This window comes from Aulonocara stuartgranti, assembly GCF_965226115.1.
Source record: "Aulonocara stuartgranti genome assembly, chromosome: 3".
Lineage (NCBI taxonomy): Eukaryota > Metazoa > Chordata > Actinopteri > Cichliformes > Cichlidae > Aulonocara > Aulonocara stuartgranti.
In genome coordinates this window covers 42,841,178-42,866,625 of record NC_138941.1, presented here as the reverse complement: position 1 = coordinate 42,866,625, position 25,448 = coordinate 42,841,178, and the positions used below count along the sequence as shown (strand labels likewise).

Genomic DNA, 25,448 nt, shown 5'->3' with positions numbered 1-25,448 from the left:
GACTTCTCCCCAGAGTCCAAAGTCATATATTATTATGTTAACTGGTGATTCCAATGATTGCCTGCAGGTGTGAATGTGAACATGAATGGTTGTCTGTCTCTCCATAACCTGTCTAGGTGATCTTTTACACAATGAAAGCTACTATAGGCTCCGCCCACATTAGAGTCCAAAAGGACAGCAGAGCAGTGAAAGCTTTGTGTGGTAACTTTGTGATTGGCTAATCCCCTCCATATAAGAATGCGGTGTACCTCAGTTTCTCACTTCTCATTCTCAATATACAGTCTATAATATTAATAATAGTTAAAGCATGTAAACACAGCATCTATCCTTATTCTGTCAAACACTTTCTTACAAAGGTTACAGTTAAGGTTTGTTGCAGTATCATCTACACACACTCACAAACATGTTGATATCGAAGTGTTTTAGATTGTTGAACAGCAGGTGTGTTTTTCCTTCCCTCCACTTTTCTGTGGGAAAGGAAAAATACATTAAGATGTTACTTCATGTTTTTTGCAGTTTATGTTAAGTAAGTGCAAAAATTTCAGTACATATCAATATATCATGAGGTTGTAATGCCTCCAGACATGAAGTCTAAAAACTTGTGGACTCTGTGATACTGCAGAGTCCAGCAGACAGTTTGGAGTCAAACACTGACGTCATCATCACAGGTGTAGGAACCATTTCTGTAACAGCAGCCAAACAGACACATTAGTATCAGTAGGTTTAGATGATTTACTGGCTCCTCTGCTGGTTACAAAGCTGTGATTATACTTTGGGGTTTTGTGTTATACTGTGAGGAACTGGCCTGTTTGGAAGTTGCAGTAAGAAGAAAAACATACAAAGAGGAGCGACCGTGGCTCAGGGGGTTGGGAATCGCATCTGTAACCGGAAGGTCGCCGGTTCGATCCCTGGGCTCTCTGTCCTGGTCGTTGTGTCCCTGGGCAAGACACTTTACCCTACTTGCCTACTGGTGTTGGCCAGAGGGGCCGATGGCGCGATATGGCAGCCTCGCTTCTGTCAGTCTGCCCCAGGGCATCTGTGGCTCCACCAGTGTATGAATGTGAGAGTGAATGAATAGTGGCACTGTAAAGCGCTTTGGGTGCCTTGAAAAGCACTATATAAATCCAAACCATTATTATTATAAGTATTTGAACACCCTGCGAATTTGCAAGTTCTCCAACTTAGAAATCATGGAGGGATCTGAAATTCACAATGTAGCTGCATTCCCACTGTGAGAGACAGGATTTTAAAAACAATTCAGGAAATCACATTGCATGATTTTTAAATGATTTATTTGTATCACTGTATCTGTATATGATGTTGTGGACAGAGAGAGTGATGGATGATTTTATTTATTTCAGAGATAAATGAACATTTACAGCACGTCCATGCAGAGACTCTTAAAGACATGAGCGTGAGAAACAAGCTTTTCACCGTTTCTCTTGATGCCCACATGCTTTATTTATTCTTTAGTCCAGCATGTGTCATCACCACAATAAAGCTACTTTTAACCTGTTTTCACACATTGTCATACCTGCACATTTCCACTCTGCTGTGTTGACTTTAAAGAAGACAAACGTTAGACTTCAGGCTGAAACCACAGGCTGCATTTCCTCTTTTCTTGGAGGCCCAGACAGAAATGTGGTATCAGATTTTCAGCAGATAAAAATAAACCACATGCAGTCATCACAGTCTGCTCAGAGAAACAAAGGGGGGTCAGAAAAGAATTAAAGGGTGACCGGAACCACTAGACTCACATGTCATATGTACTCTTGTCTACACGCTGAGGCATCTGTCAATTAATATTAATCTGAAACATCATCACCCTCCTTTTTTCTTCTTTGTGTGTGTGTTTGTATTCAGATTTGTGAAGTTGTGCCCTTAATCTTCATAACATCAAAATCAATAATCAAAAACACCAGCAAAGTGCATCATGATGAGACCCAGAATCGAAACATTACAGCAAAGCTGAATACACTAGTGTATATAACACCCAGCAGTGTGGTAAATTGTGCTGAGAGAGCATCTGCACCCCATAAGACCAAGAAGCCAAGAGCACCAGCATGCTGTGTGAGAAACATGCATGAAAGTCAGAACACCTCTGTCAGTGCAGTCACGTGGCTAGTGGGTCCTCTCTGTGGCTGACTGGCTGTTAACCCAGTGAGTGAGAGTTTCTCCCACTGCATTGGGCCGTATCCTTCTGCTGCACTAAAGGACAGTTTTGCAGCCATGTAGCTCTGCTCATGTCATGTGCAGCCTTCCCACATCACATAATTTCTGGGCATGACTGTGGAGTCCATCAGAGCCTCCATGTCCCTCACCCTGAATTGACAGCAGACCTTCGGGGTGTGCCTAGACCCATTTGGGCTTCACTCGTGGGGTCAGCTCCTGAGCCTGAGGGCTCTACAGTCTACAGCTATTATATCAGTCATTGGGCGTCTCTGACATAAATATGCTGGAGCTGCAAGCTGTCATCCTGGCACTCAAGCAGTTTCTGTCGTGACTGTTAGGGTACCATGTTATCATCAAGACAGAAAGCATGGTCACAGTAGCCTACATCAACAGGTAAGGGGGCCGAGGGTCTCCCCTCCTCTGCATGATAGCTACCAGACTGTGGCAGTGGGCTCACCCCGTTCTACTCACTGAAAGCAGTTTATGTGCCAGGACCATTGAACGTGACAGTGGACATTACAATATGTTGAGGGGGAGCCCGATCCAACAGGAGTGGAGACTCCATCCAGAGGTGGTCCACCAGATCTGGAGTCGCTTCAGAGGGGCAGAAGTTTTTTTCCCCCAGAGAATCGACACATTGCCATCTGTTCTTCTCCCTGCAGACAACTTGGTGCACTCCTCACCACAGGCTCTTCTCTGTGCCTTCCCTCCATACCCCTCCTCCAGTTATTCCTTCACCAGGTCCAGACCGAGGAGTTGATCCTGGTGACCCCTCTTTGGCCCTACATGCTAGTTTTCAGCTATCCTGCCACTCATGACCAGGACACCCCCGGAGCTCCCTGTTCTGAGGGACCTCCTGTTCCAGGTGAGGGGGTCACTGTTCCATCTTTTCCCAGTAGGGCTCAGGGTGACAGCCTGTACCCTGAGAGGGAGAGGCTCCATGCCTGGCCTGATCTAAAAGTGAGAATGCTGCAGGAGTTTTGTGCGCCATCCACCAGGACTGCCTACTGCTTCCTTCGGGGGCTGTTTGCCTCCTGGTGTGCGGCCCACCAGCTGGACCCCCACCAGACCACAGTTAACATGATTCTTTGTGAGCTGCACACTCTGTCGGTCCAAAGGCAATGATGAAGGTGACACAGGGGTTATCCTCCGGCCTAACCCTGGGTTGCTGCTGACGACCCCATCTGAATTTCATCTGTCCAAGTCAGTGGAGTTATGAATATTCCTCACAGGGGACCTGCACAAGGAGGCAGCTGGGAGCCAGGTTGCCCTGTGCCATCTCTGTGCTTTGGCACAGAACTTCTTGCTTATCTGGCCGTTCAGGAAGTCAGACCAGCTGTTTGTGAGCTTCCACTATGGAATTCTGGTCAGACCCTTGTCTAAGTCTCGATTGTCCCACAGGGTTGTGGAGGCCATTCAGCAGGTGTATGCCTCTTCGGATGTTCCCCTCCCTTCCAGAGTGTGGACCCACTGTGTCACAATATTAAAAATTTTAATCACTTTCAGCCAATAATCAATATACATATATTTTTTAATTAAAATTATTAACCTATCACAGAGAGAGCTATGTGTGCATGCAGCTAAATTTGTCCACCACTACAAACAGTCACGTGTTAGAAAGCACAGCTCATGCAGTGAAAACCTTGTGTGCTGTCCATGGTGCTGAAATTATATCAGTTTAATGAATTTAATACTTCGCTGTTTGTTAGTCGTGTGCAATACTGCAAGATTTGGTATCAATCTAATACCAAGTAAATACCAGGCCTATATCGCTGATACTGATACCAGTACCAATACTTTTTAATAATTACCATCATCAGTGTTGCTAATTCTGAATGAATTTTCATGACCTTTAAGACAGCCAGGTTGCTTCTTAGATGAAACTGCAGCAGTGCGTACAGGAAAGAAACAGAAAGTAAAGTATCGAGTTCATTACACTCGTAAGGAAAAAGAACGTGTTGGTTGACCAGGAGGACTGGGAGACTATGACAGATACAATAAATTATAAATGGATTAATGTCTCCCTCTATTGGCCACCAGCTGTAAACACAGTCCAGTGATTGTACTTGGAAGCTGTGTTCAGAGTCTGACATGAGAAATATGGGAGAGGAACTATATCTGTATGTCCACACTGACACTTACCCTTATTTACCATGGGCCCACCAGCGGAGAATGCGGTTTAGAAAAGAAGAGAAGCTGAGATTTACAGGGATAGTTGGTGTATTACGGTACAATCACAATAGTGTAAGCATAGTTTGATTTCCAAAAATGATAACACTTCGCCCAGTCATGAAGAATTTTCTTAATACTGTTTGTTTAAAGAAAATTTTAACATATTTAAATGATGCCTTCTCTGTGCGATTGGTGAAATAAAAAAAATGTGATATAGGCTTTTAGGCAAGAAGTGCAAAACAAAAAATAACTTAAAAACCTCTGGAATTAAAAAATGGTACAGAAAGAAGGCCTTATCTGTATAAGAAAAATTACCTGTACCGCGATGGTACGAGGGAAATTTCTTTTGCAGTTCGTCTGAAAAGCTGCACTTGCGCTTTGGCATCTTTTAAAGATCATCTGTTCCATCTGTGAGGCAGAACAACCACTCACAAAGCAGCAGCTCGGCGTGTGACATCACACATATGACCCATATGTGTGATGTCACACCTGTAGGCCAATAGAAAAACCCGGACATTTTCATCAGTCTTGAAAATCCCCTCGGACAGAACGTGAAAAGAGGACATGTCCGGGGAAAAGAGGACGGTTGGTTACCCTAGATCACACGCTATCGCTGTCTTAACACAGAAAAGTCAACTCCGGCTGGTTTTACCAGGGTGACTCGCACTACTGTATCTCTCGACCAGTTGGGCTAGAGAGAAACGGTTACTGAAAGATGAGAAGAAAAACATTACGAAACTTAACGGTGCATCATTAGAATGCACGGTCCAATCACAGGTAAGTAATGATGACACGTGGAGCACTTGGCTCTCCACAATAAAGAGAGATTTGCAATATAAAAAGAAGGATATACAAAAAATTGAGTGGGCTAGGCTCAAATACTTTTTTGTACTAGTATAGTTCATATTTAAAGTTGATGTTGTATTACATTTCATTTATGTTAAATCTGTTTCCACTTCACTATAAATCTGAAAAAACAGAGTCTGTTTTTTCCCCACTGTTGTTCCACTGTCATACGAATACAATAAAGTATACCGACTGCCAGGTATTGAAAGCTGAGGATTTTCTGGGGAAAAAAAGGCCAAAAGCTGTCACCTACAGTATGATTTCTGACACTTTTACAGCCAAGATTATGACACCTGGTAAAGGGTCTTTTAAAGGACCTACCTTTGAACAATGATATCTGCTGTTTTAAGAACAGGCTCAAGACCCACCTTTTTAATTTAGCTTTTACTTAGCGTTTATTTATTTTATGCTTATTTATTCTATCCTGTTATTCTATTATTAATTTAGGCTTTACCTAATATTTATTGATTTTATTCTTATTAATTTTTTAATCTTCTTACTCCATTTATATTTATATTGTATCCCGTTCTTATTTATTTTATCATTTTACCCTGTATATATCCTATTGTGTCATATCTCCAGTGTTTCCTCGGAGGGGGCTCTCTGCACCGGGGCTGTGATCAACCGTCGCTGCTGGGTCTCTGGGGGTCCTCTCAGCCTGGCTGGGGGGCTCCTTTGCCTCCCTCCTGCTGTGTGCCCAGCCTGGAGGCTGCGGTCTGTGACCGGCTCCCGGTGCAGACGGCTCCCTGTTATAGTGTTTCCTCACTTGGCTCATGCGAACCCAGCCCAATTTTTACTCTTTAAGTGTGTGTGTGTGTGTGTGGGGGGGGGGGGGGGGGGGGGGGGATATGTGTGTATTCACATCATTTATGTTAATGAGAGTGTGTAGGGAGTGAGTTGGAGGGTGGGGTGGGCTGCTTTTAACTATGTAAAGCACTTTGTGCTACATTTTTTGTATGAAAAGTGCTTTATAAATAAAGACTGATTGATTGATTGATTGATTGATTGATTGATTGATTGATTGATTGATTGATTGATTGATTGATTGATTGATTTTTTTGTCTGTACCATTCGGCACTGTATTTTTGTCTGATATTTTTCTAAATGAGAGTTTTCATCAGTTGTCACAGTGTGGTATTTTTCCTAGTACAGGTAGATCATATAAAATGTGCAGTCCACACAGAGAACAAGTGCAGTGCTACAGGGGCACACCTGACACTTTTATCCCTTCAACTAAGGAAATACTTTATATTTATATCTGACAATATCAGCATGTAGCTGTCAAGAGAACATCACTGTGCTGTTATTGTCTGCATTTCTTGTTGCCTCTTTGCTAAAACAAGTCATTTACTTTTTCTCTTCAACCACAGGCTGCTTTTCCTCTTTTCTGGGGGCTCAGGCAGAAATCATGAGTCATTTTCAGCAGATTAATAAATAGGATATAGCAGACAGTTAGAAAAGACATTTTTATCCACATATAAGCATCACGGGTCACTCAGAAGAACAAAGACGTTTTGTCGTGATATTATTTGATTATTTTTAAAAGCACCACAATTATTTTACACACATCAAACTGTAAACAGCATAAAAGACACAAACATCACCTACAGAAAACAATTTGATCACACACAAAATGTTCTCTGTCATGGCCTCAGTGATGACATGAATAACATTGTAAAATCTGAACATTGACAATAAGTTTTTGTGTTCTTATAAATCAGCACTATAATGCATCATAAGACAGTGTAATATTTCATTCCTGTTTTTTCTCAGAACAAATAATCAACTAATTTTATTACATGTACATGGGGATTTTCACAGTTCAGCATCAATCATCAAAATCTGCTGGGGCAGTCCCAACAGCACACAGAGGTCAACAACCTTTGTCTTCTCAAAACTAGGCGCCTGCTAATGTCTCTCTATCTGCTGTCTCCCTTTCTCGTGTCCTTGCTGCCCATTTCTTCACACACTGTGTTCTCCTTTCTGTCGCCTCTGCTTCTCACATACACCTCTGACTTATTCTCCCAATTCTGTGTCTGCTCTATGTGTGAGTGTTTAGCAGCTTGACCTATGGCCTACTTAAATGAATAACGGATATAATGCTTTACTATCGTTAATACAACTAAATCCCTAATACTAAAATAATCTATTCTTACACTTTAAAGATAACATGTCAAATTCAGCAGGAAGTGAGTGAACATCTTATAGAAATAAAACAAAGAGACTGAAACAAACTCACAGAACCAAATCATGAAATTGTGTCTTGATGGAAACAATGTCCCACACCATCCACCCTCCACTTATTACAACAGAAATAAACACAATAGGATTTTAATACAGAGATGAACCATATAATCAGTCTTCCAGTGTTGATATTAAACCAAGAGCATGTCATTGCTTACACTGACGTTGCTCATGTTGTTCGTGAGTCTTGAGTTTTGTTGAAATAATCTTTTTATGGACCTGAAACAAAATCAGAACAAATACGAGTTTGAAAGTGAAAAACAAAGAAATAATGTTGCCAAAGATGTGATGATGCTTTCTGACACGTTCATGCTTTAATCACACAGAACTGATCTCATCTATTTTATTCAGACATCACAACAGCAGCAGAACACAACTAAAGCCAATCGTATAAAAAGTGATTCAGCTCATCAGCTCCACAAACTTTAGCAATGATGTCACACATTTAACTGCACATGTAATCTGATTACTAATGATTCAGTGTGTGTAGAGTTCACATTTGTACCTGAGGCTGATTCAGGATTCACATTATTGTAGTCAGAGCTCTCCTCTGTGCCATCATGTCTGCCTGTTGTGATGATGGATTATTGTGTTTAATAACATGGAGACTGTCTTCCTCTAAAATTACACAAGTTACAAAAACATTCGACCAATTATTACATTTCATGTTTCTTGTACTCACTCCATTTATCAAGACCGTCAAGCTGAAATCCAGATGTGACGTTGTTGTATTCATCTGCTGAAATAATGAAGTTTGATCAGTCAGAATAAATATTTACATTTCTTACAGCTCTGCTATTATCAAAGTTTATACTGTTTGTACCACTTCCAGTGTTTCCAGAGCCTCTGATTGATTCATAGACTGAAAGATCACCTACAAGTCATTGAAAATAAGAAAGAAGGAAGAAAAATATTATTTCTTTTTGTTTTTGTCACTGTTTGCTGGAAAACTGAGTGTTGAAAACTGTATTAAAGAGAAAAGTAATAATTTCTGGTCTCACCATGAAGAAGAGAGGAGTAAACCTGAGTTTCATTCTGGTTGGATGTTTGTTGTGAAGCAGAGCTTTGATTGGTGCTCTGAGACTGAGTGAGACTGAAACAAAAAAATGTAAGTTTAATGAGGAATAATTCAAAGTTAGTTTTATTTGAAGTTATATAAATGAAACTAAACTGCTGCACCAACCTGTTACAACAGGGTTCTGTAAAAAGCACAAAGATTATTACATCAGTTTGTTTAAAAGTGTCACAGCATTAAAATAAATTATTTTTCCTTTAAAAAGTCAATCAGAAAGTCTCTCACTCTTTATCTGTTTATAGCAACACATCAGCAGCAGCACGACAATAATTCCACTAACAAGTCCGATGATGAACGGAACGATAAATGAACTTCTTTCACATCCAAAACCTGAAACTAGAAAATGTCAGATTTTGGATCTGAAATCTTAATATAAAGAAACAAAAACTGATGTTTACATTGAGATTTTCTGTTTCCTGTCAGAAACTGTCAGCATGACTCTGCTCTGTGGTTTCATGTTGTGACTCCTGTTCTACACTACTTGCAGTCTTACTTGTAGAATTGCTACAGAACTAATTGTGAATTTATGTTGATTTGGAGATTTGCTGAAAATAATTGTTTCACATTCACAATCCCACCTAGTCTCCCCTCCTTGGATCACATTCCTGACACTGATTCTCTAGACTCCACATTTTACATGACTATTCATGTTCAACCATTTCCAATAAGATCATTTTTACAATGCCAAAGAGGTTACCATGAGATATAATGCTGTTTGACCTTCATAGTAACATGACAAATCTCTGTTTGTATTTTTATTCCAGAACCATTATATCATTAAAAATTCAGCTGAGTGGGTGAGCAGTACGGCCAGGTTCAAGTCCCATCTGCACCCCTACATTGTCTCTATCCAATAAAAGATAAAAGGCCTAAAATATCCTCTTTAAAAAATTAGGAGACTTGGCTCACACATTTGTTCACACACATGTAATTATTGCTTCACAGGTCATGATGATGTTGATGACTGTAGCCGTGCTTCTAGGTCACATGTCTGTGTACAGAGCCACAAACAACCAGTACAGAGGTCTGATCGCCCAGTCAGTGACTGTACGGAAAATGTGCTGCTCACATCTGCAGCTCATACCTGAACATAGCAAACCATTTTGTTTCAGTCATTAAATATTAAACTATTATTATTGTTATAATTGTCTCATTGTTTGTCTCACAGACAAAGATGTTTGATGGTCCCAGAACATGAAGTTCTTTACACCCTCGCTGTGTTTCACCCTCTTCACTGATCCTCAGTCAGTCTTGTTCATAATCACGTGAGAATCACAGGCTCAGAGAAATCTTTATTAAACTATCTCTTATCTCTGAGCTGACTCTTCAGAGTATCTTCAGAATAGTTCAAAAATGTTTCTATGACAGCTCCACAGCCATTGGTCAGGATGGCCTCTGAAATGAGCCAATCACATAGAGCGACGTCACTCTGTCCTAAAACTGTAACTGATAACAGCAACTGGTGTCATGGTCTGTGTGCAAAATGCAGACTCAACACAGAAGCAAAACTAGAACTCAAAATAGCAGCTTTATTGCTGCACACAAAAAAAAGAACTAAACTGGAAAACAAAAATAAACTTGACAGGCTTGTAGGCAGAACACACAGACATGGATGAGGGAGATCAAACACTGAAAAAGAGAAACACAGGGCTTAAATACACTGAGGGATAATGAAGGGAATGAGACACAGTAGGAGAGCACAGCTGGGAGTAATTAGGCAGGACGAGACAAGGGAAACAAAACTAGAAACACTGACATGAGACGCAGACCTTCAAAGTAAAACAGGAAACACACCGACTGAACTGTAAACACGTAAACTTAACAGAGACTGTGAGACAGAACATAGAGACCTAAAACGTGGGACAGAAATGCACAGAGTAAACACAACATGAACACATAAAACAAAACCTAAGAACTAAAACCGTAACAGCCATAACTGATCCTGGGGTAATAATAATAATAACTACAATAATCAAAACAGCAAAGGACTCAGAACATAAAACATATTATAAAATACCAAAACACACGAGACTCAAAATGCTGAACCGTGACAACTGGAGCATCAGGGGCCAAATCACAAAACACGTTTATGAATGACTGAGCCACACATTTAATTTCTGACTGATTAACATATTTTCATTAAAAATAAAAACAGTATTATCAAATATTTTAACCCCATTATTGTTTATTATAACTTTGTAACAGTTTTATTATCATAAAAAACTTGGCAGGTTGGGGCCGTAAATCACTTTGTAACATAAGTTTTTGTCATAATTTTGTCCCTCTCTGAGCTTCTCCAAACTTTGGAGAATCCATGTTGTTTTATTTCTTATGACATTTTTAAACTCACCAGTTTCCTGAATGATGACTGGATCACTTTGTGCTATGAGTGAAGTTGGGTATGTTCTCCATCCTCTGCATTGGTATTTTCCTCCTTTAGAGATCCTGATCACTTTATCTGATCCAACAGCTTCTGTGGACTTCACTGCAGATGAGGTTTCTCTGACCCACTCATATTTTAAGTCAGCAAAGTGTTTCACATCACAGGTCAGTGTCACACTGCCCCCTGCTGGTATGGTTGTGCTGTCTGCTGTTACAGTGATATTCACTCCATGTCCTGTAATTAAGAATTACAAAAAAAAAAAAAAAAAACCACTGAACGAATTTGATGCAAGTGAAGTCAAAAAAATATCACAACATAACTGAAAGTTATTGGGGTTACATATTAGAGAGCTTCTAATTTAAATCTTAATCAAATCATCAAATATGGGAATATTTGATGAAACTAAAGAGGATGTAGAAATCTGGAGTGTGTCATGATCCCGGGTCTTACTTTGTATTTCTGAGGGTTTTTTAGGTTAAATTCTTTGTTGTCTTCCTGTTTTATTTTGGTATTCATTTGTTTCTTGTGTCTTATGTTGAGTTTTACTTCCCTCTCAGTGTGTGTGTGTGTGTGTGTGTGTGTGTGTGTGTGTGTGTGTGTGTGTGTGTGTGTGTGTGTGTGTGTGTGTGTGTGTAAAGTTTCATTTTTTCTTATTCAGTCTGTCTCAGAGTGCATTTAGGTCCTCATTTTTCTTCACATTACAGGATGAAGACGTTCGATGGTTTCTTTTCTGCACAGTTCAGGTCAATAACTTTAATCAGCTGTATTAGGTTCAATGATTTATCCACTAATTAAATATAAAACATAGAACTACATTTTCAGAGACAATCAAAGGTCACAAACTCTGCATTAAGAGGTTCCACATATTTAGAAATGGAGAAACTTTGGAGAATACAAGCTGTTTTATTCCAGATTAAAATTTTAAACTCACCAGTTTCCTGAATGGTGACTAAGTTACTTTCTTCTGTGACTGAATTTGTCCCTTTTATACGTCCTCTGCAGCTGTAGATGCCGGCGTCAGAGGTCACCAGTTCTCTCTTTGATTCACCAGCTACTATGGTCTTCTCAGAGTTAAAACTGGGTTCTCTGAACCACTCATATTCAAAGTCAGCAGAGTTCTTCATATCACAGGTCAGTGTCACACTGCCCCCTGCTGGTATAGTTAATCTGTCTGCTGTCAGAGTGGCCTTCACTCCAAGGTCTGTAATTTAGAAAAAGATCAAAAGAATAAAATTGTTGCTCTGAATGTTTGAAGCAAACTTAAATCATGTGAATCATCTTTTGCAGCCACACAATTCAACACACTGAACATCTACAGAGACTTTGGAGTGACGTGTTAAACAGCTTCTAATCAAAACACCAAATGAGGGATGAAGGTAAAAAACTCTATGCTGAGCTCAGAGCAGCATTTGGTTACCATGTTCATGTTGGTTTTTCCTTTAATTTGTCATCTGTGTGGAGCTTTTGATAATTAGCATTTTTACAACTCCAAGAGGTAATCCAAAAAAATCCCACTATATCATCCAGCATACAAACCAACAGCATAACTCAGTGAGATAAACTGCACTACACACACTGTTGATATTTTCAGATCAGATAAACATGAAAAGAAAATCCACATGTATGAAACCACAGCTCTTCAGTAAATATACAGTTTGTATCGTGGGTGTGTGTTTGAGTGCTCACACACTTAACATGGTTATATTAACATTTTAACCAATAATCTCAATGAAATGTTTGGTTTATGATACAAAATATAAGACAGAGGACGTCATTTAGAGCAACACAGGAGAAGCTAAATACTAGTTAAGATCAACACACATGATATAAAGGGAAGAAAAAACAGTTTCTCACCTTCAGTGTTTCCATGTCTGACTGTACCGAGCACTAAAATAAAGAATGAAACATCATCAGACATTATACAACATACACAGTTATTGCTCATCACCAAATTTATGTGTTTCTATTAGCTGTGAAACAGGCTGGAAACATGAAAAAAAATCTAGTCTGCTGTGTTGAAGCTGTCAGGTAAACAGGTTAAAGCAGTGATACACTGTAATTGTCACCAGTGAGAAACATTTTCCTTCATCGCTGCCATTCAAACAGTAAAGGTGTGTATTGTACTCACAGAATAACCCCAGCAAACAGAGCAAAGAGTGCCCCATCCTCACGTCCAGGCCTGCACGCTGATCTGCATCTAATCTCAAAGTGTTCGACTTTGCCTTGATAAAGAGAAGCTGCACTTAATGTAGATAAGACCAGAGTTTATATTCAGCTCCTTCTTCTATCGCCTCTCTGTGCTTCCTTCCTTTTACACCAACCTCAAAAAGCTCCTGTAGCTTTGACCACAGCAGTCGTGTGACGTGTTCACATTTCCTGTCCACTGCAAACATTTAAGTTTCTTTCCTGTTTTGTGTTCCTACCTTTCTCTGTGATATACAAAGGTGCTCTGTTGCTTAGTTGCTGACACACTTTGCAGGTCATAGTTTTATCTTTGTTGTCATGTCCTGCCTCCACCCTTCAGTATCACAACTACAGACTCACTGATCTGTCTGACTGAATGTGAACAAATTTATCTTTGTCTCCTCTGACAGAAGAATATCCGACCAACATTCATCAAGTTTCTTTTCATCCTCTTTAACAAAGTTTGTTGCTTGGCTTTTTCTGCTCACGTTAAAGAACCTGATGTCTACAGACACACATGCAGTGCACAGATTAACCAGCGGGGATCAGCAACTCATGCAGAGCCCTCAGCTGAGACATCCAACATGGCTGACATCAGTCAACGAGCCTTCAACGATTCCTCAAAGACATTTTTACCAGTTTTCTAAAAGATTTTTGAACATTTTGAAAGGAAACTCAAAGTTTAATGTGTTAAAAAGAAACTTTATGTTTCTATTTGAAGATAAACTGAGAAACAAATTGTACAAAAATGCCAGATGCAGCTAAAAAAGATTTTTTCCACCTCATGTGAAAAATATTTATTTCTCAGAAGGTTCAAAAAAACACACCAGCTTATAAAAAGTTTTCATTTTATTTATGATTCAGGCTTTAGAGGATTAATATCTGAGCTTCTAATAAACAAATAAACAGAGGTCTGATATCAGGACTGTAATAAAATAATTATTAGATTTTTGCCTTTTTTCATTGATGTTGCCACAGTCTGTCACAGCTCCACAGCTCTTCCTTCTCAGTGGGATGTGTTAGTCATCTTCCTCACCTGCTCCAGTCAGCTCAGGTTGGCACATTTGTTCTCCATCCTCAAATAGCTGCACATAAAAGGACCGACTGTTCATCCACTCACTGAGTTACAGCACACTGAGGAAACTAGCCTGACTGCAGAGAATCACCCTTGTAGTTTATCCACTTAATCCAGTCTTCTTCTGTCTCTGATCTTCTCCAGTGTTCAACCTGCAAACCTTCAGTTGTGCAAACACACACCTGCTGTGGAAAAACACACCTGCCTGTTCACTCTCTACTCATCTGAGCTCTGTGTGATTACATTTAGAGAAAGTTGGTCCTGTTTTAGCATCTTGTTTTAGATTTTAGATTCTTATGGTTTTCTTTTTCAGATAATAATAATAAATATTAACTATTAACAGTAAATTAGCAATCAAGGCAATTTACACACCGAGGTGTTATTTATAGTAAAATGAAGATCAGTAAACATTCTCTCACGTTTTAAGGAGTGTGAAAACAACAAACCAGAACGTGTAAAACTCTGAGCTCTGTATTCTGCCTGTTTAACATCTCACAGTCTCCTCATCATCTGTCTGTACTGTCAGAGCTAAAGCATGTGATCTGGAAGGCAGCTCATATTTAGCTTCAATTGTTCTTCCTCATTTTAGTTCTGCAGGCTGATGGAAATAATGAAGTCACTGTAATGTTTAAGTGCAGAGATGGTGCAGATAAGCCTGCAGCTATGAGGTCACCAACAGTTACAGAAATATTCACACGTTAAAGAAAAAACTTTTCTTAAAGTGCAAAAAATGAACAAAAATATGAAGAAATTTCATTTTGTTTTCAATTATTAGCTTTGAATAAATTAACTTTGGTGCAAATGATTGTTTGATTTACGGATTTATTACATTGATTAATGAAAAATGATGAAGAAGAGGCACTATTTTATAAAGATAACTGAATATTTGATGATCAGTACTGTTATTCCAGTACAGGCACATCATGTAAACATGTGTCATGCACACAGAGGTCAAAGTGAAATTTCCACTGTGCTCTTTGTCTGTGCTCCTTGTTAACTCTTTGCTGTGAGCTGATAACATAAAACTAAACATCAGCTACACTGAAGACTTGAGGCTGAAACCACAGGCTGCATTTCCTCTGTTCATGGTGACCCAACCAGAAACCATGAGGCCTGTTAGTGGATAAAAATAAGCCTGTGGCAGAAAAGATGGTGACCACCAACAGTCTTTCACACACATGTAAGCTGCTCAGAAGAGTAAAGATGTTATTCTTTGCAGTTTGATCTTGTGATACTGTTTGATATTGATTCTTGAATAAAACATAATCAATGCATTTCTTTGCAGATCTGAATTTATTTAAAATTTCTTTCAGTGTTTTAAAAGTTTTACATCCGTCAGAAATATACAACATTTTCCACTTGCAAAAACTTCAAGAGATTTATTCAAAAACACAAACACAGGTCAAAAATAACCTGCACTGGTGCTCAACAGCTTTAAATGTTATCAAATCTTTAACTGAGGTTGTTGAGTTTGACTGTACGCTGTGTATTCAGACACATGATGGCAGTGCTGAGAAGTAAAACAGAAAGACTGTAACAGCAGCACAATAATCACACACTCAGAGTAAATGCATAAAACAACAAGAACAAAAAACACTTTCAGCTGTGATTCAGTCATTCAATTTATTTCAAACACATAATAAACTGAATTATTGCTGATCAAAAAAACAAAAATACACTAATATAATAATCAAAAACACAGGAGCACTGAGGCCTCGATCCTGTAGGATAATATTTTAACTGGTAATTTAAAGATTAATTTAAATTAATCTATTTTAAAGGCTTAAAGAAAGATAACTTAAAAACATTCAGTCTATACCTTGAATCTCTGCTAAAGGGCAGTATGCTCACTTATATGGTGACACGATCTCCTCAGCACACTCTGTTCACACTCCAAAACTTTGCAGCATCCCAAAAACACCACAGTCCACAGCCTCACACCAGAACAAAGGAGAGAAGAAGAAGAAGAGCACCTGCTGCTACTTCCTTTTTTATACCCTCTGTTTGATCCCCTGGGTCCTAAAGCCATTACACTAATCACAGTAATAATAATGAGCAATAACACTAATAACATTTCAAACACTTTAACGACCTGAATTATTGCTGATCAGATAAAATAAAAATACAATAATAACAGTAAGTTATGAAGAGCTGTAAGAAGCTCACTTCTTTTTCATTAGTAGCTGAGAACCAGCATAAAGTTGTATTACTGCCACCTACACAGCTGTGATGGTAACAGCAGACTCCAAACACTGTTCGTCTTTCAGACTCAGAGTCTGTGCAGAATTTCTCTCACACCACCATTTATTAACCCTGCAATAAAACCTCTAAACTTTCTGCTTCTGCATCCTAATTCACAGATTTAATTAAATCAGGGAACACAGGACTGCATGACATTTTATTAGAAACTAAAATGACATAAAGTCAACAAATTAGTTACAAATGGTAACAGGACAAAATGAAAAGTCACCAGTGTAGTTGTAGTTGCTCTCCCACTTTATAGGACAAAGACATGATTGATAGTGAAGAGGGAAACCCATCTACAGCACAGCTGAGCTATTAGAGTACGGTGACCACTTGTTGACTTGTAAAAGACTATATGACATTTTTTATTTCACCATTCATTAACTGCACAGAGATGTTATTGTTTAAATATGTTTTCTTCATGTAAACAGTATTATAAAGGTTCTTCATGACTGGCACAAGTGTCCTCTTTTTTGGAAATCAAATTATGGTCACCCTGTATTAGAGGATATGATCAGCACTGTTTATCACCGTCATGCTGATTTTGCAGAAAAATGCCAACCAGGCTCAACCCAGCTGGTTAAGTTTACACCTGACTGACCTGTGCCTCCTCCTCACTGTGACTAAACAATCAGACTCTGCAGGGTCAGACAGATGTTTTGTTTCTGTCTTGTTCTTGGTTGAACCTGTCTGGATTTTTAGCTCTGAGGTTTGTGTCGTATTAATGAATTATAATACTGCTACTTCTCTGAGTCGTGCTGACCGTGATTGATGCAGAGCTTTAATTCTCTGTGATGTTCTGTCTCCATGCAATCTGTCATATGAGATTTAGCCCATGTACAAGTTATCTTTTCATTTAACTATCAGCACATAGAGAGATGATCTGATTAGTTTGTGGATAATTTCATACAGGAAACAAAAATCAAAAATAAATATAAAATGTTCAAATGTCAAAAGATTTTATTTCTACCTTCTAAATAAAAGATGCAAAAAAATGATCAGAAACACAAAAATATACATGAAATACATTCAAATGTATTCACTGCCTATGATATAATTCTTATTTATATAATGTAAACAAACACAGTTAAAGTATTTGTTGGTGCCCATATCAGTATTTACACTGCAAACACTGACTGTAAATTGTGCTGTCAGATACTAAACATCACATATTTCTCACTGCTGTTGGAACATGTTAGATACAGTCAAGGTTTATTACAATTTTTTTTGTAAAAGTAACCGAAGATAAAGAGCATGAATATTGAATATGAATACACCTCCATTTGGTTTATACTGAATTATATGATATTATGATGTAATATTGTAACTGCACATAAAGCTGAGCATGTCTGATATTTGGGCAGCAGAGGAGCAAGAGTGGCTTCATAAAAAGCTTCTTCTTGGCTTTGCTGCTACAGCTCTCCTCACTGACCTGTAAGACAAGCACAAAGAGACAAAGTGATTTCCAACATGTAAAGATATTATGAGCTGAAGACATTTAATAATGTGAAGAATAAATCAGCCTGCATGGCAGCAGAATTACTGAGAGAGCTTCCTGATGTGACTTCAGAATAAACTGCTGCATCAGCTGCAGGACTTGATGTTCCTGTGAATGAAGAGAAGATCATTGAAAACAATAATGTCATTAACCAGGAGGAAACTGGATGTCTCCACTGATGCAAAGATAAAAGAGAAGATTTTAAATAGCTGACAAAGTGTGAATACATAAATATAAATATTAAAATAAACAGATTTACATTGTAAGAGCAGATAAACATGTTGAACAATATTCAGTGGAGATGATGGCAGACTTTGCTCACCTTTGTTTTTCTTGGCTTTTTCTTTTTTGGGCTGTTTGACCTCAGCATACATCAGACTGTCCTCTAAAAGAGACGTCAGAGCTCAGCACACATTTGTTCAGCACAGATATGATGACAAGAACATTACAGAGTAAAAACATGAGAGAAACTATTTAGTTTGGGGACATATAGATGGACAATACCATACTGTACAATAACAATATCATTCTGTATATGAAGCAGACAAACTTACAGTAAACTCTGAACGGCCCTCGATGTGTATAAGATTCAGTCTGCTGATGTGTAGTGGTCGTATGTAGTAGCTAAGCTTGGTCAGTGAATAACTAAACTCCATGTTGACCTATAATTACCTGCAATATAATGATGTGATGACACATTCAAGTACAAACACTGAATGAGACTGTTGTGACTGTACCTGCAGCTCCTGTCTTCACCTCAGAGTAAACAGCACTCTGCTCTGGTTTATGATGCTTCTCTGTTAAGATGATCAGATTAATGAAAATAATGAAAACATTTTAAACACTTTAAAAACTTTCCAGGCTTTTTTCTACACTGTGTGTTTTGTGTACTCACTCTTCTTTCCAAAGTTTTGAAGTTTAATAAGAGAGTATGTGACGTCTCGCGGTTCATCTGCACCTGAAATGTAAGAATGTTTGTAAACACATCATATTCAATTTCATTAGTTGTGTTCAAATCCAGGACGGTCAGATATTTTCAGAGCATGAACCCATCATGGTGTTACTGGTTGTGTTGCTCTGATATGAAACAATAACATTTGTGGATTCTTTCAGTCGAGTTAAAGATACAATCAGTTTATAAAATCCTGTTTGTTTCTGATCTTTTGTGCATGTAGTCAGTTGGTTATTTGGATGTTTGTCCAGCTGGATTTTGATAAATGTTCTTTGAAAAGCTGCTGAGCACAAACTGAACCTAAGAAATGTTCCTGTTAATGGAGACTGAATGAAAAGTCAATATTAATAATGATAATAAAGATCGGTTTAAGTGCTGACCAGGATGAACAGAGTTGTGTTCATGAGTTTCATCCTGGTTGACTCCATGATTTGTGGAGGAGCCCGGACTGTGACTCTCAGACTGGATCGACCTGAAACAGGAAATAAACACAATAAACTCAAAAGTAACTGATGTTTGTTTAAAATAATAATAAAAAGTATTTTACCAACCTGGTGAAGCAGGAACCTGTGAAAGAGACAAATGTTATTACACATCTTTGTGATGTGAATTGTTCGATCAGAATACATGTATATGTGTGAATAATTAAAGTGTGTGTAGTAAATAAACTCTGTAATACAGCATGAAAAGAAGAGGCTCTTACACTTGGACTGTCTGCAGCGATACAACAAGAGCAGGAGAATAATAATGAGAGAGACTCCACAAACCAGTCCAACAATCAACCACACAGGAGATGAAGAGCTGTCAGCTCCTGACACAGTTACAAGAAACAATAATTATTCATTAATGAATTATATGTATTTATATATATAATTTTACAAAATTGAGCAAGGCGACTTTGAGACTTAAATCAGAAAATCTAATGTTGCTTCTCAGTCATCAAACTCATTTATAAAACTCCATCAGATGTTTTGATCCTGCTCACCTTTAACTGACATCCAGCTCTGTGCTGACTCTCTTCCTGAGTACTGACACTTGTAGAAACCTTCATCAGACTTTGACACTGCAGAGATCTTCAGCTCCCCTCGGGGATCATTTTGAATAAGTTTGTCATTGTGATAGAAAAACACATTGGAAAGTATTTTTTGTGTTCTCAAACTGCAGCTCAGACTAACAGAAGCTCCCTCAGTCACAGGATGAACAGGACTCACCAGGATAGGACCATCACCATCATCTGTGACACAATCACACACAATTGTTTCAGTCACATCAGCTGGTGCACACTTTTAGAAAAAGCTGACAAACAATAATAAGAACAGATTGTACAAATGCTTTTCATCATCAACATCTGATCTTCTGTGTTTAAAAACTGCTGTATGTGTTTTATTTTTCCCACATGAAATGACTTCACATACAGAAAAGCTGGAACAAATGTTCATGTGACGTCTAAATCATTAACATCAAAGTAGTAAATGTATAATAACATACTCTGTACAGTGATGTTGACTGCACTGCTGAACTCTCCTGATCCAGACTCACACCAGTACACTGCAGTATCAGACTTTGATGTGTTGATGTCACATGTGGATCCAGTCATTCTCCTACAGTCAGAGTACAGTCGGCCGTCCTCAGAGAACTTCCTCACTCTCCACTCAGTGAAGTTTCCCTCACAGGTCAGTGAGACAGAGTCAGAGGTGAAGTGTTGCACTCTGTCAGGACTCACTGTGAGAGACGCTGCTGAATGAACATCTGGAAACAACATGCAGTGAAGAGACAAAGCTCACAGATGTTAGGATTCAAATTATCTGAGTGAACATATTCTTTTGCTTTAATGTTTAAAGGTCAGTGCTAAAAGACGCAATGTTCGTATAATTTTCACCTTCAATGCTACCCCCCCCCCCCCCCCCCAAGAAAAAACAAACATCAATTTACACTTTTTTGCTGTTGCATTACTTGAAAAAAGATGGACAGAATCAAACTGACCTGCAGACCAAACTTTGGTTGACTGTGATCAGTGTGATACTCTGGGTCTCCTCTTCCAGCTCTGCACACATATCCTGCTGTGTGTGTCTGTCCATGAATGATGTAGGAGTCCTGTGCAGTCCCACTGCCATCAGGTAGCAGCTCATAACTGGAGGATTTCTCTGATAGATCAGGAACAGCTTTATACCAGTAGAAGCTCCATCCTGCAGACGGATGTTCAACCTCACAGTTCAGAGTTACTGAGGCTCCAGGACTCAGCCATGATGGAGACACAGTGAGGACAGGACGGGGTTCATCTGTTCAACAAAGATTTTCTCTCAATCTTTCGTCTCTTAACTCTGAATTCAATGTCACTAAAATGTTGACTCACAAATATTTATGATGAACTTTAAGAGTGAGACTATCTAAACATGTCAAACATCTCAACATGTACTAATAAAAACACATTTTTACAAACTGTTTCTATTTCCAGGTTAAATGAACTATGACTCTACTTACTAAACATTGACCAATTTACAAAACAATGTGTAATTTTTCTGCATGTGAGACTTCGACTGCCTAGAAAAGTTTTTTTTTTTTCAAATCAAAAATAGTTTGAATGCCTCATCTCTGTTTTCTGGTCATTACTGCTTTAATAGTTACAGTGCCGTGAACAACTTCTTTACTTTCTATCGGAGTGGGAGGAGAGTGTTTGAAAGAGAAGTATGTGTGTGTTTTTAAAGTCGTCTTACTACAAATATTATTAAAAAGTTATTTGAAAAAATCAAGTTCACACACAAAATCTGACTGGAAGTTATTTTCTATCATTTAACATTTCATTTTAAATGTTGTACACAGCTACTACAACAGCAAAATAAAATGTTAAGCTGACGTTCATCACTTTCATGTATTTGTACAATTTTTAAAATTATAGCACATTATTTGTTTTAATTCTTTTATTTATGCAGAGATGGGTGAACTGTTAACTGTTAGTGATCTGAGCCCAGCAGTAAAACTGGGACATCTGAGCTTCTGTTGTTTACCTGTGTTTGTTTGTTTGTTTGTTTGTTTGTTTTGTTTTCAAATAAAGTGAGTGTAAAACAGCTGAATCACAGACAGAAACTTATTTTTAAAGAATGAACATAAACACACTTTTCTCCACAAAGTCGTTATCTGTACATATGAGACTTTTTCAGGAAGAAGTTGGAATGAGTTTGATTTGCTTTCATAAAATCACTTTGAGGCTAACATGCAAATCAATGAGTTCAATAGAAATAAAATCAAAAACCTTTCTATCAAACCCACTCGTGTGTGTGTGCTTCAGATTAATTTTAATCTACGCCAGTATTTGATGAGATGATTGAATGACTTTTATTCTTTTTTTAAAGAAGTTTCATATTTGTTTTCATTTGTTGAGGGAGTTTGAAGAACTATATTTGTATCCTGTTTGTGTCATTATTGTCCTCAGGTGATGGAGCAGCAGGTCAGCATCGGCGTCTCTATACCAGCTGAAGGTTCATGACACAAAGTGGTGACAAACTGTCTACAATGAGGCTACTATCAGCTGCAGCTCTTTGTCTGACTAACAATGTAACATGCTTTGTAGACCATTGAATTCATCCTGTGCTGACCATGATGACATTTGTCAAATGGAGATCACACAACAAACATGACTTACTTGATGCTGACAATGTGAAGGCTTCACTCCACTCTGTTGAAGAATATGAGTCATCTCTGCGTCGACTCTTACACATGTAGTCTCCACTGCTGGACTCAGAAACTCTGAATGTCACATCATTATTGTGTGTCCACTGTGTGGGTGTGCTGGGTCCTCTCCATTCATACTCCCACTCAGTGGTTTCACCTCCTTCCTGCACCTCACATGTCAGAGTGATCGTCTCACCTCTGAATATCTGAGGCCAGTTGGGTTGTTGTTTTACAACAACTTTATTGAAAACTGTTCACACATATTAACAGTTGAGTTACAAACAGAAACATGAAATCAACACAGAAAACTTCACATTGTATGTTTGATAATCATGAGTGAATGTATATTTCAAACTAAATGACTGAACTCACTGGTTTTCTCAATGGTGACATCATCACTTCTATCAGTGTAGTAAACTGGGTTTCCTCTTGTTCCTCTGCAGCTGTAGATTCCTCCTTGAGATACTCTGATATCTCTGTTTTGTTGATCTCTGATTTTACCTTCAGAGGTTGTTTGGGTTTGTCTGAACCACTCATATTTCCATCCATCAGAGCTCTGCACAGAGCAGGTCAGTGTCACACTGCCCCCTACTGGTATGATTGTTGTTCCTGCTGTCAGTGTGGCCCTGGGTTTATCTGCAGATATGAAAAAGGAGAGAACATAATGCACACCTGATACAATATAAATGTATAAAAGGTTTAAAAAAATCATTTTTTTAAATCCCCCCCCCCAAATAAAATCTACAAATGTCTTCATTATATATATATATATTTTTTTTTTCTACAGTTTAAGTCACTTTAAATTTTTCTGATTTCTGTCTCAACATGGTGACAGAGCTGCAGTAATTCAGGTTGTAGATCTCTAAATAAGCATAGTATAAACATTTGTCCATTCTCAGGCCTGACTAATTCACACTGAATGTAAACTAATGCAGTTCACTGTTGAAGGAAACACAAAGTTAGGTAAAATGCAATGATCTTTGTTAAAGTTCCAACACATAAGAAATACAATACTTTCAATGAAACATTTATTAAACACACATTTTTTATATTTCAGATGAGTATTTTATCAGGAATCATCACAGTATTAATCACTGAGGACTTACCTAATACAGTTATAAAGACAGTATTACTGTTCTTTGTATGATGTAACCCCTTCCAGCTACCAGAGCACTGATATTCACCACTGTGGCCTGTCGAGCTAATTTCTAATCTGTAGTCTTTGTTCTCATTGTAGGGGACATAGTCTCGACCATCCTTGTTGATTTTGTAATACCAGTCAGTGTCTCTTCCTTCCTTCATGTCACACTTGAAGGTAACAGACTCTCCAATGAAATAACTGGACCAGTTGGGTTCAATAGTTAGCACAGCAGCTAGAATCCAACACAAACAGACAATCAGACAACAGACAATCTGAAACACTTTATGCTCAAGGCAGAATGTTGATTGATTATTAATACTTTATTTATGTAGAGTCATACAGGTTGAGAATAATCTTTGCTAAATAAAAAGGAAGAAATAGAAAAAGTGAAAACTGTTCAGTCACCTTGAGCGTGTCCACTGCAGACGAGCGTACAGAGCACTACAATAAAGACAGAAACTTCAGACATTATCAAACTAAAGACACTCAAATCATGTGAGTGTTTTGTTGATGTTAGATTTGAAATGTAACATAAATAAAACACTGTTGGTAATGATGTGTCTCATTTCTTGATCAATGGTGAGTTAATGACCTTCTTAAGGAACAATCCCACCAGGGTTTAAAGTGCAGTCGCTTTCTTACCAAGCTCCTTAAAACACTTGGAGATTTACATCTACTCTGATCTGAGTCAGTGCACTAAAATCTAATCCAGTCTACAAACAACCATGTTGGTAACAAACATGAGAGTCCTCTGATCACATGACCTGCAATGGTACAAATGACTGATGCTCTGTTCTTCTTACTAAAACGTGTTTATGGATCAGTATGAATCAAACAATAGGAGTCAGTGATGTACTCACAGAATAGGCCCAGCTCACAGAGCAAAGTGGCTCCCATCCTCACATCCAGCAGTGACACGTCTGAAAACTTCTACAACTTTCTGTAAAGAGAGAGAGTGAAGCAGCAGCACAGCAGACACCAAAGAGCTGTGAAGGAAACAAAGAGGTTTTAAAACTTCTCTCTGCTTCCTTCCTTTTACACAGAAATAACAACTTAACAAGGTCTGACCAGATTTTTATGAAAAGGCCTTTAACACACAGACTAAACTGACCAATAGCAGACAGACAGTAAGTTTCATTACACATATGTGAGCTGACTGAGGGTTAAAGAGGAAATGAAGAGAACACAAGTCCAAGACTTGTTTTAAGTGTGAAAAACATTTATTTTATTTAAATATTATTCAAATAATAAAATAATAATAATAAAATAATAATATTAATAATAATAATAATCATCATCATCATCATCTTTGTCATAAACTGTAAGTATTATCAAACATTTGTCTTACATTATTTCAAAGGCTATTTATAATTTTAATAAATATTTCCAAACCTCAAGCACACAGATGTATGAATAAAGGAGAGTAAATATCAATAAATATATCTACAGAATAAAACCAAACTCCCTCTACCTGCAAGCAGACACTGCTGGAACTAATTAAAGGTGTTTTCAACCCCTGATGTAACCTGTCTGTGCTCTGTCTCTCACCCTAAGACAGCTGGAAGAGGTGTTGCCTTGTAGGTAGCTGTAACTGTTATAATTGTATTAATAGCGAAAGACATTGTTTTTAGCGTCCTGTAACCACACAGTGGTCTGATGAGTCTCAGTTTCTGCTCCAACATTCAGATGGTAGGGACAGAATTTGGCAGAACCAAATCAATCAAATCATATTAATTTCACTTTGATCTCCAAACAAACTACAGTGATTTCCATGTTTCCTTGTTTAGGCTGTG

At 38.2% G+C, this 25,448-nt stretch overlaps 1 protein-coding gene and 1 long non-coding RNA gene across 2 annotated transcripts; both read right to left on the bottom strand.

Annotated features, from left to right (window-relative positions):
* Positions 1 to 7,585: 7,585 nt before the first annotated feature.
* On the bottom strand, positions 7,586 to 22,747 carry LOC309702805 (uncharacterized protein). The gene is made up of 8 exons (XM_082527438.1): positions 22,486 to 22,747; positions 8,735 to 8,845; positions 8,618 to 8,633; positions 8,436 to 8,527; positions 8,258 to 8,308; positions 8,117 to 8,173; positions 7,940 to 8,002; positions 7,586 to 7,653 (listed from the first exon to the last, which is right to left on the bottom strand). Exons 1-8 carry the CDS (start codon positions 22,559 to 22,561, stop codon positions 7,646 to 7,648), a joined length of 474 nt encoding a protein of 157 aa, XP_082383564.1. The 5' UTR covers positions 22,562 to 22,747; the 3' UTR covers positions 7,586 to 7,645.
* Positions 22,748 to 23,641: 894 nt separating this feature from the next.
* On the bottom strand, positions 23,642 to 24,623 carry LOC309702827. Its single transcript, XR_014275757.1, has 3 exons — positions 24,516 to 24,623; positions 24,061 to 24,096; positions 23,642 to 23,887 (listed from the first exon to the last, which is right to left on the bottom strand). It is a non-coding gene; the product is annotated as an uncharacterized lncRNA (long non-coding RNA).
* Between the last annotated feature and the right edge of the window lie 825 nt (positions 24,624 to 25,448).